Consider the following 12684-nt stretch of genomic DNA (forward strand, 5'->3'; position numbering starts at 1 on the left):
AGACAACATTTTAATTACATCAGAGGGAACAACGAGGAAAACGTTTTCGCAAAGGGCATTATAAGGCAAACTTAATCACATCTTTTCAGAATTCGCTTTCACCGTAAAGTATCTGCGTCATTTCAGTGGAGACGTTTTTGAAAAACAATTTGACTAAAAAAACATATGTTGTGCTCAGGTCTATTAGGAAATGGGCAACAGAGAAAGTCAGTATTTCTGAAAAATCATTAAATTAGACATTTTACTTCAAGTTTCGATGTTGCTACTATCGGTCAATTTTACCGAAAGAAAAACTAAGGAAGCGGGAATAAACCAAAGGGTTGTGTTTCTGAGTCCTACGTACCATATTAACACAGCCTTCCCTAAGTAGCAGTGCAATCGCAATAATATCGTGATTTTCGGTTCGATAAAATCGCGATAAATTGCCGTCGATTTCATCGAGATCGATAGCGCGATAAGATCGAGAATACTTTATTGAAGCGCTGGGTTCAACAAGGGAATTTCTTGGTTGTGGTTCTCAGAAGCTAACATTTCATCCATTATAATTAAAGCAAATGTATGGAATTCGTTTCAACTTTTACCGAAATTTCTGTATGATTTTACAATGCTGAAAACGAAAATTCCAGAAAATTTACTTAATAATTTCTTCTCTAAAATATAAATTAGCAGTAGATATTCTGAAACACCGCAACCAAGAATTGCCCTTTCAACACCCAACGCCTTAAATTGCTCAGATGTTGAAGACCCTGGTGATTTTATCACCGATGAAATCGCAACTTAATTTTAATTTGTCGCGGTTTTTCCATTGAAAAATTCTACCCGGGTTTGCTACTTTTTACTTTTTCTTACTGCGTAGCAGGTTTTGATCTTGAGAAGAAAGTGCTCTTTGTGGATAAGTGCTACTTGACCGATGGTGATTGATATAACACAAAAAAGAAGAGGAGAAAATCTTACTCCTTCATTTTCCCTTCCTCTAAACATAAAATATTTGCTAGAAATCAGAGGCAAATTGAACTGAAACTGTAGGTAATTCATCAATTTTGGCTCTGGAGAGTTTACTTCAAGTAGAGATGACGTATGGGTGAGTAAGTTAGGAGCGCGTTCCTCGTTGCACTTATTTTGCAACATTTCATTCTTTTTTCGAATGGAATTAATGATACATATAGTGCCATTTGAGGTTCTAATGAAATTTGGCAGCGTTGAGTATCGATTAATCTCAGCTCCTTACCCGCCGTGTCAGAGCTTCTATGAACGGACGACTGATTCTTGAAACTCAAGAATCATCCAGATTCGAGGAAAGTGTAGAACGTAGAAAAAATATAATTACAACTACCGATCATAAAAAAGAAAAAATAATTGTGCGATTACACGTCTACGAATATACATTCAGTGCAGTTAGGAATTAGCTCCCTAATAATATATTTTAAAGTAGATCCTTTGTATGTATTGTAGACTGACAATTTGGGTAGACAATGCCCTTGAATTTAAAAGAAGAAAGTATTGGGAAATGCATGGTCTCTTGGTACGTTTATTTTCTCCATTGATGTTCTATTGTACTTTTCAAAGTTAAGAACGGTATGGTAAAATTTTTAAGATAGATATATTTAGGTACTGAAGATTGACATGCTCAATGGAGGGATCTCATGGAAAAGCGGAGAACAAAATCGACAAGGTTGTCGGATGAGAAACCTCAAAGGTACAGAATGAACAATATTGAGCGGTCGCATTGTTGAGTCGGAGGAGACTTTAAAAAATCATCATGCTTCAAAATAAAAATTATGTCCGTATAGGATAAAGCCCAAATTTTTTGTCAAAAAGATCGCAACTGATTCGTCGTCTCCGAGATAAAGGTGAAAAATATTTATGTATGCTCGAACGAAAATGAAACCCGATTTTTAACAGCATACCTATTGATTCTATTAAAAATATCAGTCTAGTATGAACATGACGAGAAGTGGTCTACGTGCTGCGCAACTCTAAGAAAGGAAGAGCTCAGTCCCAGTCCTAACATCTGAAAGATCACTCCAATATTATACTTAAGGGAAGGTTGCATACTTTGCCTGAATTAAAATGGGAGAAGGTTCAAATAGAGGAATTCAGGGGTTGTAAATTAAAATAAAAAATAGCTGAGTGCGCGTGAATAATAATTCAATGTAATTTTAGTGAACAGATTAGGTTAACGCAAATAATTAACTCTTGATTTTATGAGCATCAAGGCCGGACTAGCCGGCCTTCATAGTTTTTTTCCTATTATTATTTTCAAATTTGTTTTCTCTGCGAGTGCCTGATCAAATCTATTGGGGCCTCTAGAATTTTTTGAGGATTGGAGAGGTCCAGAAACTGGGGCTTCAAGGGACATGAGGCCTGTAAAATCCGTGTTTTGCAAAACCTAGGACTGAAATTTCGATGGAGCTCTGAAATTATGATTAGTGTGGCCCCTTAAAAACCACAACTCTTTCTAGGGCCCGAAGGCTCCTAAGTCAGTGGGTAGTTTTTGATCTCCTGTGCCCAAATTAAGGGCATCTGGGACCTTTTGTTTTCTTGGGAACGTCAACCGCCTTCAATTTACGAAGTATGCAACTCGCACTATGCGGGCCCTTTTACTCGCAAGTATCCGGGCCCGCGCTTGGGCCCTTGATGAGCATGATGAGGTGGATATGATTTAAGAAATCAAATGTTTACGATTTTTTGCATTAAAAGTTGGGAAGTTTAAGATGAAACGGTCCTCATAAATGGACGTACTTATGCCAAAAGGAACTAGGGTTTTCGTGAAACATAGTTCCTTTCAGCATAAATACGTCCATATTTTCCGCATGGTTAATACAGGTAGGTATCTGCGACCGAAACTGATTCAGTGTCAATCGGCGCTGCAGAGATTCCAGGGAACAAATTAAACGATCATGAAAGATAGCATTAACCTATATACCGAGCTCTGCCTTTCTTACAGTTGAACGAACTCATATGAGATCTAGTATATACAGGTAGTGAACGGTTTAACTTGCCAGCAAGTTATCTTAATGGATATATAAAAGTAATTAAATTAAGTATAAAAACATTTAGTAAAATAGAGTACGATCAGTAACTGAATATAAATATGATAGTGGAAAAAAAGAATCAAAGGAAAGAGAGTGAACAAGGGACTGGGGGCTACAATTGAAAAATATCCTTTTCAAATTAACAATTCATAGTACCTACCTAAACTATTATCAGCCACAAGTCCAAAAAACTACACACCTCTTTAACAAAGACATGTATTTAATTTAAGTTCCGTATAAAAGAGGTTATTCAAAACATAAAAAATGAAATAACCCCTCTCAATTTTGCAAAGATGATGGGAAACTAATTGACTGTCATTTTAAACTTCTACATTTTTTTTTGTCAAACCGACCTGCTGTTTGACTTGTCAGATAATTGATTAAGACGAAAATACGTCAGTGAATACTATAATATTGAAAGTAACAAATGATACAATTTGTAACTATGAAATAAACCCGCAACCTATACTGATGCAGCTACAAGGATGATCTCTTGTTTAAATTTCTACTTAATTCCTCTTTCATCTTGATGAGTGTACGTACAAAAAAAATATAAAGGTAGGTGTGTATTGACTAATGAATCATTTGGTCGTTAGTGTAAAAATTTTATGAAACTACGAAAAGTCGATGTCTCGATTAACTTTAAAGTATAATTACTACGGTGCTTAAGTGCTGACGGATTTTTTCTCTCACGATTCTGTTTGATGAGGGTTTCGGTTTATTATGAGACATGCCACTATCACCATTTTCTACCCAATTACTCAGTCATATTTTCAAAAGCGGTTTCTCTACAGCTATCCACCATTAAAATCCGAGATTAATAATATAATAAAATAAAACAAAGTTTGCCGGATATCGCTTACAGACAAGTGCCCTTTATGTTCAATGTGAAGATGGATTTTTACCATTTTTTGGGGGGGGGGTCGATGAAATGGTCAAAACAGACCCACGTGACTCCCTATTTACAGTTCGAGGGCTTTGTGCATTGATGAACTTTGAGGAAAATTGGCTGGCATTTACCCGCATTTTACTAATTAAAATTACAATTCTTGTTAGGTTAATGAACATAGTTCTTTTTTTTCTCATTCATTCATTCATTGCTGATTCGTTTCTTTCATTTTTCTTTTCTTTGTGGACCTCTAATTGGGCTGCATTTTTTATAAAGGAACTAATATTTCTAGCTCATTTTAAATTAAAACGTATGTGGCATTAGTTTCCCTAAGTTGATAGGTGCTTTTATGGATGAGCCGGAAGCAGTACATAGCGCCTCAGTGCGAAATGTAGTCCAATATTTACACACACAGATTTTGAATTCACACCATACCGCGTGGGCACTGGAAATTAGAGAGATTGAGGGAACATAAAAAAGGCTAAACATTGGTCCCATTACGTAAGAACCATAGCCTCATATTCAAATATCATGGAAAAATAAAATGCTATCGTCTCACTTCACGGTTGTGAAGAAATCCCAATATTTTGTCCGTGTTTTCAATGGTAATTTCTTTGTAAGAGGCGTTGACCGGGTGGAAACACGACAAGGACTATGGTGACCAGTTTGAGTGACGCCATAACCAAATAGGCAGGTTGTTTGGTTGGTCAAGGACTTGGTCGAAATTGTTGCATCAGCAAAGTTTATGCAGTTTTCTTTAAATTAGATACAAAACTCATTCTTACGACCTGTCTTTGCTGTCCATTTCGCCGAATCTTTTAAGTTCTGCTCGTATCTGAGAATCGGAAAATTTTATCGTAAAACCCCAAGACGTCATACTTGCCAACTTCCACAAAAGTTAGCTGTTAAACCGAAACTGGCTACCATTGCCCGTAACAGTGGCAAGGCGTGAGTAATCGATTATCGATATTTCCTCATTTGAAGCTTTGGTCAAGAATCGATTGTTAAGCTGTTCGTTGCGAACACCCTGTCACGCCACTGGTTCGTAACAATGAACGGTTTCTCTCGATCCAACGGCAATTTAATGCATCAAGTAAACGCTGCTTAAATCGTTCAATGCTTTTACAGGGATGGTTGTTCAGGAGCTCACATTTCGAACAATTTTGGGCCTGGCGCTCTGTTCTGCCGTTCTGCGAGGGTCGAAGATAGCTCACGGCATCTAAGGTGGCGACACCTGGACCCGCAGCATGGCGGAGTGGTGCGTGTTGCGTCGTGTGGTTTTGTAGGCGCGGGGCGCTCACAGTATCGTGCAGACGGAGCCGTGCATGACCTCCGTGGAGATGAACATGGGCGTGCTGGCGGCCAGACCTCCGTCCGTTTTCTCAAGCTCGTTGTCCCGGTCGTATTCACAGTCGAAATACCGGCTCTGAAATATTTCAAAACATTATCAGTTGACGTCTCATTACTATCAGGTCTTGTCTCCACGGGGCGTTTCATGGGGTTTGTCCCATGGAAAGATCTCACTTGCGATGTTGAGAAAAATATTGAGTTGGTCAAAACTGCTTGCTAAGGAAAAACGCCGTGAGAACATTCGAGAGTTGCCAAACTTCCTTCACTAAAATGTTCTTTTTTGAGGAAATTTATGAATTTTTTCCCCTGAAATTTTCAGAAAGTTTGGATGAAATAGCGAACAAAATTATGGGAAAAATTGGAAGAAAAATATTCATAAGTATACCAGGAAAGTTGCGTTTTATCAAAGAAAATTTGGCAACGCCTAAAGACTCATACGGCGTTTTTCCTTAGCACGGCCTGAGACACCGAGATTCAGAAAAATCCATCGAACGGGAGCCGACATAGCATTTTAGGCCACGTCCGCCATCTTGGATTTGAGAATTTTCAAAATTGGCTAAAAATTCGAGTTTCCCATCGAGAAGTACCCCTGATCTCGCGGTTCACAAAGCTCTAACGAACAGAAACGGAGGCCAGAACCGCGGCTCATTTTAGGCCACATCCAACATTTTGGAGTTGAAAATTTTAAAAAATTGACTAAAAATTCGAGTTTTCCGTTGAAAAATACCGTGAGATACCGCGTTTCACAAGACTCGAACAAAAAGAAACCGAGATAGCATTTTAGCCCACGTTCGCCATCTTGAATTTGAGAATTTTAAAAAATGGACTAAAAATTCGAGTTTCCCGTCGAAAAATACCTCCTTACACCGAATTTCAGAAAAATCCATCGAACAGGAGCCGAGATAGCATTTTAAGCCATTTCGGATTTTCGAATTTTGAATTTTTTGAATTTTGACAGATTTTGATTTAAAACGCGTGATCCCCAAAATCGAAGCTCAGATTCGGATTCCTTGTAAAAAATCGATGTGATTTCATGTATCATACCCTGACACCGAATTTCAGGAGAATCCATCGAACAGGAGCCGAGATGGCATTTTAAGCCAGTTCAGTCATTTCGGATTTTTGAAGTTGAAAAATTTTACTTAAAACGCGTGATACCCAAAATCGAAGTTCAGATTCGGATTCCTCGTTAAAAATTGTTACAATTTCATGTATCATACCCGAGCATACCGTGAAGGAAAGAGACGTAACGTAGACATACTGATTCGAGCATATGAATCCAACGTGGCAACATGGTAGTGCTCAGTGGGTCAGCGGAGGAGGAAGAATAAGAATTTACCGTGAGGAATTCCTCGGGACGAAACCGAACGCTAAGCGCCGGCCGGCGCGGCGGCGTAGTTCAAACGGGTAGTATGACAGAATCTATACGCGTCGTTAAACCTTTTTCCTTCAAGCTATTTTAACATTAAATATACATGAAATCTCATCAATTTTTCACGAGGAATCCGAATCTGAGCTTAGATTTTTGATATTACACGTTTTAATCTATTTAAAATCGTAAGAGAATTTACAGAATTGTCCTTGAAAATTGATCACACAATAGTGTTTTTTTACGTCATTAAACCTTTTTCCTTCACGCTATTCTAAAATTTGATGCATGAAATCGCATCAGTTTTTCGCGAGAAATCCGAATCTGAGCTTAGATTTTCGATACTACGCGTTTTAATCTATTTAAAATCTCAGGAGAAATTACAGAATTGTCCTTGAAAATTGATCACACATTAGTGATTTTTTACCCCGTTGTTCTTCTACGTCCACGTGATGAAATTAGATCAACAGTTGACTCATCGACTAGTCTAGCCCAACCCCCCAGAATCGGTCTAAAAGGCGAACGATTTTATCAGATAAGATGTGCGGTCCTAGTTTCCGGCAATTGCGGTTTGATGGAAGCTGCGATGAGGAGAAACGGAAGATATGCGAAACTCGGGCGGATATTAAGTGAGAAACCAGATAGGGGAAAGGCTTTCTTCCCGAAAAGTTAGTGCTCGGGCCAACTTACATGGTCACTGGAGCATTGTATAGCAGGTTGTGGGAAACTATTTTTTTGCAGCAACAACCAATCGGATTGCATTTTGCAAAAAGGAACTAAGAGCATTTCAATGTTGCTGGGATTGTGCAACTTAGGTACATTCTTTGCAAAAATTAAACTTTGCGATGGTAATTTTCGTCTTGAATTCATAGTTTATTGGGAGTAGAGGTGAAACTACTTTAGATGATCGTTTATGTTTGCAAGGTTAGCGACATTGGAATGCTCTTTCACAGGTACAAAATTTGCACCATCAGAACTAAATTGGACGTGTGTATGCTAATGTAGAAGGAAGTATGTTGCACGTAAACCCTATGCACATAGTTCCTTTCATCATAAATATACGTCCATAATTCCAATTCCGATAAAATTGTGTTTTTTTACTCAATATAACCACTAGGAATCCCGGACAGAATTTTTTTTATCCAAAACTTTTTTTTGTACTCGTAGTCATTCTTTATCTTTCTTTTCAAATCGAAAATGTAGATAGCCATAGACGCTACGTTCGTAACTACTACCACCAGATGGAACCTTTCTAATAATTTCAATCTAGTGAACGAGCACGGTAGAATACGAATCACAGGACAAAGTATTGAGTCCTTGTGGAGTCCTAGGAGCGGCTCATGAGAGTAGAGGAGGAAATTTTGTTGTTTTGTTGAACGAAGAAAAAGCCCGGAAGCTTCATTCCTGTTATTCGAACTTGGGACAAATCCCATGAAACGTCCGTGGAGACAAGGCCTAAGCTCTCTGACTGCGATACCCAGACGTTCGTTTTTTGACATGATCAAACAGATTTGGTCACACTGTCAATTTTTCGTCGATTTAAACCGAAAATGACGTCCATTCAACGGCCCACTATAGAGTAATGGACTGGCTGTTAGTAACAGCCAGTCCATGCATTAGTATAACAGCCTCTTACGGTATATTTTTGGTTTATATTGACCAAAATATTGAAAGTAATATGCGTTACCATGATACTTACTATCAGTGTTTTTATAGCAAAAGAAATTTAATTTATTTTTTTCTTGCCTTTTATATTTTTTGCTATCGATTTCTTGGCACGCTTTTAAAACCACGAAATTTCATGTTTTCCCTGCAAATTCTCTGCACTAGTATACAGGATGTTCCAGGATTAAACCGCCAAACTACAAGAGCGTGTTCTATGAGTGAAAAGACATCTTTCTTCAATAAAGTTTTACTCGGAAAAGCCACCTTTACCGAAGGAGTTATGTCCCCCTGATTTTTTGGGAAAATCATCGTTTCTTCTGAATTGGCAACGGTTATGGTCCAAACCCCATGAAAAAAGGGCTGGCCTTCCTAACTTCTAGTGCTGAATTTATCTAGGATCTCAATTAATGGAAAACTCAAATTAAAGGGGGGTTCAAGAGGTCTTGAATTTGATAGAGCAAAATACTTCAAATTTTGGCCAAAAAACCTCCCTAATACTTGAGATACCTATCAATATTTTTCAGGCCATGAGTGCGAATTCAGCGCTACAAGTTAGTAAGGGCTAGCCATTTTTTATGAGTTTTGGTTCATAACAGTTATCAATATCTAGAAAAATTAAGGGGGGGGGGATACCTTCTGTAGGGGTTTTTTTGGGGAAAAACTTCATAGAAGTAAATAACTTTTTCTTAACCATGGAACACGCTCGTCACTTCTGTAGTATGGCTGTTTGACCGTATGGAATACCCCGTATAGTGTACATTCATCAAGTTTTCTTGCTGATTTTTCCCGCATAGTAAATTAGAATCGCCCATTTTCTGATACAGTGTCGTCCATTAATCACCATGTCAATCACGAGTCATGTGTGAGGAAAATGAGCCGTTGAAGACAGAGAATACGGCCATGAGTGACACAGCGCGGCTAAAGCGATTGATATGAATTGGAAATGGAATACGAAAATTGGTATGAGGCCGGACTAGTGGCGATATAACAAAAGCGGGTGTTCTCACTTGGAGAGACTTCTAGGCTGACCCATCAGGAATCGAGGATAACCATCATAAGCATGCAGCAAAGTTCGTTTCACAGCGAAAACACATTCACCGAAAACCAGAGGTGAACTGCAAAATAGCGCATCCCGGTTTGCAATGATGCAGATTTCCCGTTATAATTTATGTTTTAGATGAAAAAAAAAAAAAACTCATCCTCATCGTTCGAAAAATTTCCCCATTTTCGCCACTCTTACATAAAGATACTGTGAAAATGTGGAGCTATAATCTTGGCTCGTCCTCCTTTCCTAAAATAAAAGAATATTTTGAAACACAGGAAATGAGATACGCGTTCTCGCTGTTTCACCGACGAAATGCAATGGTGTAGGTATGATTTTCTGAGTAAATTCCTCTAGAATTCACAATTCCATCGCGATGAATTTTTTTCATACGAAAGTTTGAAGGTTCTTTGCTCGCACGGTCATTAAATTATTTCCTAATTTTCCTAAATGCAAGTTGAAGCAAGTCCACGGTGAAAATACTTAATCACGTGCCTCGGGTTTGCTACGAGCCAAGTCTCCTGTTATACATTTCACTTTCCTGAACAAAAACCTGATCGCTTTTACGCAAAAATCTAATTTTCCTTCGTCCTTTGAACGATATTCTCTGAAAATTTCGCGAAAAAGAGTCGAAGAATATTTTCTTGAAAAAATACAATTTAAACGAGAATTTGAAACATCGCAAACGGGACCCGTGGTTTGGTATTTTCGTCATCGACACTTTTTCCTTGAAAAGGGGATCGGTGGGTAACTTTCAATTTAAGCACTGAAATCCCCGCGTATATGGGTGGAGGGGCGGGGGCAGGGATCACCTATTTTGTCCCTCGTTCATTCCGTTTGAAGCGGGCAACTGGGGGGCTCTAACCCGCCCGAACGTGCGCACAGGTATAGGGGTGACTCTTTCCTGGAATCCTGGAATTACAATCGGGGAACGTCTTGTCACAGTATGTGCGAGACACACTTCTCTATAATTTGATCTGGTTTTTTGAGGGTGAGGGGTGGTAGGTATCTATATTATAATACACTCAAAAAGTGACTATTATTTGGATTGCATTATGCAAAAAGGAACCACTAGCATTGCAATGATGCTAAGATTGTGCAACTTCATCCTTTGCAATAAAATTGCGGAAATCGTGAAAAACTATGGAATTTAGATGGTAATTTTTGTCTTAAATTCACAGTTTTAGCGAGTAAAATAGAAACTATTCATGGATAATCGGGTTTTTCCTCCAAGACAAAAGATGTTGCACAATCTTAGGAACATTGCAATGCTATAGTGGTTCATTTTTGCAAAATGCAATCCATTTGAACTACATTTTGAAACCAGGAATTAAAATGTTTGGCTCAGTCTAGAAAGGACGTATGTACCATTAGTTTTCCTACGCACATAAGTGTTTTTACGAATGAGCCAGAAACTGTAGCTCCTATTGCAAAAAGGAAGTCCATCTACATAAATTATTCAAGCCGAAAATTTCAAAATTCAGTCTTCTGGATATACTATAAGCAAATAATTCAATACAAGGCACTTCACTGAAAACCTAATGCAAATGCTGCTTACCTATCATGCAATCAATTATGACGGTTTCCAATATTAGAAAAACTTATTAAACATAGTGCAAACTTGGCTCATTAAGCAGTATCCTCAGTCTGATTGTTGAAATTTATGTCGGCACGACAAGAATCGAAAATCGATATATTACACGGCGCAGATAGGGCTGCGTCTTATCTTATCTTGCCGACATAGCCAGTTAAAGTTTCAACAATTAGGCTGCAGATGAAGAAAAAAAAATTATCCCGCAAATTCTCCACTATTCCATATTTCACTAAATTTATTTGGACTATTCGTGCTGAAAGGAACTATGTTGAAAGTGGAAAGATGGGGTGTGCTCATGGAAGCTGGATAAGAAACAATGTGGTCAGTGGATATAGTTCCTTTTGAGAAAATGGAAAAGCGGGATTTTCAATTAAATCAAAAGGAACTGAGCGCTAACTCGTGAGCCGTAGGCATGTGACAAGAGCCTTGTGGACAGGGATCATGAGTTAAAGAGTCCCCGTCACCCCTCTCCCCGTCGTTCCTGGTTGTACGTTGCCACTGACGTCACTGGCGCTCTTAAAGTCCCATTCATTTTTAAGGCCCGAGCACTAACGAGCACACCCCATCTTCCCACCTGCACATAGTTCCATCTCACATAAATACGTCCATTTTTGATGGCGATTTTGTCGGGTATAACAAACCTATCTTTTCCTCAGCCTGAAAATGAAAGGTGTCTTGATTAGTGTCGGTGTATGGACGATGCTATTACCTGACATTCGATACAGCGACAGTGATCGCTCATCTTGCAGGGGTTGCCCCACTCGGGCGGCGACGGCTTTGTAGAACTCCTTGCAGCTCTTGTGGACGATCTCCTGGCGTTTGACCGGGGCCGTGGTACCGGAGGTCCGCGCCAGCTCCCCGTTCGCCCGCGTCTCCCGCGACGACTCCGAGTGGTTCGACCCGATCGACGTCGACTCGCTTCGCTCCGATTCCATTTCCTCCTGCTAACAGACCAAACGGAAAATGCATCTAAACTAACACTGCGGTAAGGCGTGGGGGTTATCGACGTACATGGAAGGCGCGCTTGATGCGATGACCACGGATAAGTGCTTCAGTAAGCACCCTCCTAACCTTTGCGAAATAGTCCGCAGCTAAAACGCTACATCGACGGTGTAGGTCGGCAATCACATATAACGCGCTGTTTGCGAACGGCGCAATGCAGACTTCCTGTCATTCTTCAATTTTTAAACGGTAAACTACTTCAACGGCAATTCCTTGATACTGCCCGTGATTTTTCTTCTCTGTGCGAAGAAAAAATTTTGCATAAACCATTCAAGGAACTGATGTCCAATTTGTTTCATCCTGTAATAAAGTAATATAGAGGCGGAGGATTTTCAGACATCGACAAACGAGGCTATGTGATTGCGGCACTTAGCGGCGTTGCAAAGTAGTTCCTACCGATAGGATTTTTTTTTTTTTAATTGTAAATTAACAATTGAAAATTTGCATACACATTTCTAGACTGCTTTAGTCTTTACAAAGCATTGTTGGCTAACATGAAATAATCAAATATAACTAGATGATTCCATCTATAGATTTTAAGACGCTGAGGATTTTACTTATTTTGCTAGCTTTAAATTGATATTGTGAAAGGTGATTAAACGTTTTACTTTAAGAGTCAAATCGAGGAAAGTTTTGAAGATTTTGGAGCAGAAATTTGAAGCAAGGTATAGATTGACAGAAAATTTTTTATAATCCTCCGATAAGATGTTTAATTTTGTGGAGTGTCACGAATATATT

At 38.9% G+C, this 12684-nt stretch overlaps 1 protein-coding gene across 1 annotated transcript in view; it reads right to left on the bottom strand.

Annotated features, from left to right (window-relative positions):
* Nucleotides 1-1581: 1581 nt before the first annotated feature.
* The window catches only part of LOC109036750 (uncharacterized), a 28249-nt gene continuing 17146 nt past the window's right edge, over nt 1582-12684 (bottom strand). The window contains 3 exon segments of the mRNA XM_072299667.1: nt 1582-5350; nt 11654-11707; nt 11709-11885. Coding sequence (XP_072155768.1) covers nt 5222-5350; nt 11654-11707; nt 11709-11885 — 360 coding nt within the window. The 3' untranslated portion in view covers nt 1582-5221.

The sequence above is a fragment of the Bemisia tabaci genome, chromosome 4 (assembly GCF_918797505.1).
Source record: "Bemisia tabaci chromosome 4, PGI_BMITA_v3".
In the NCBI taxonomy this organism is placed as follows: domain Eukaryota; kingdom Metazoa; phylum Arthropoda; class Insecta; order Hemiptera; family Aleyrodidae; genus Bemisia; species Bemisia tabaci.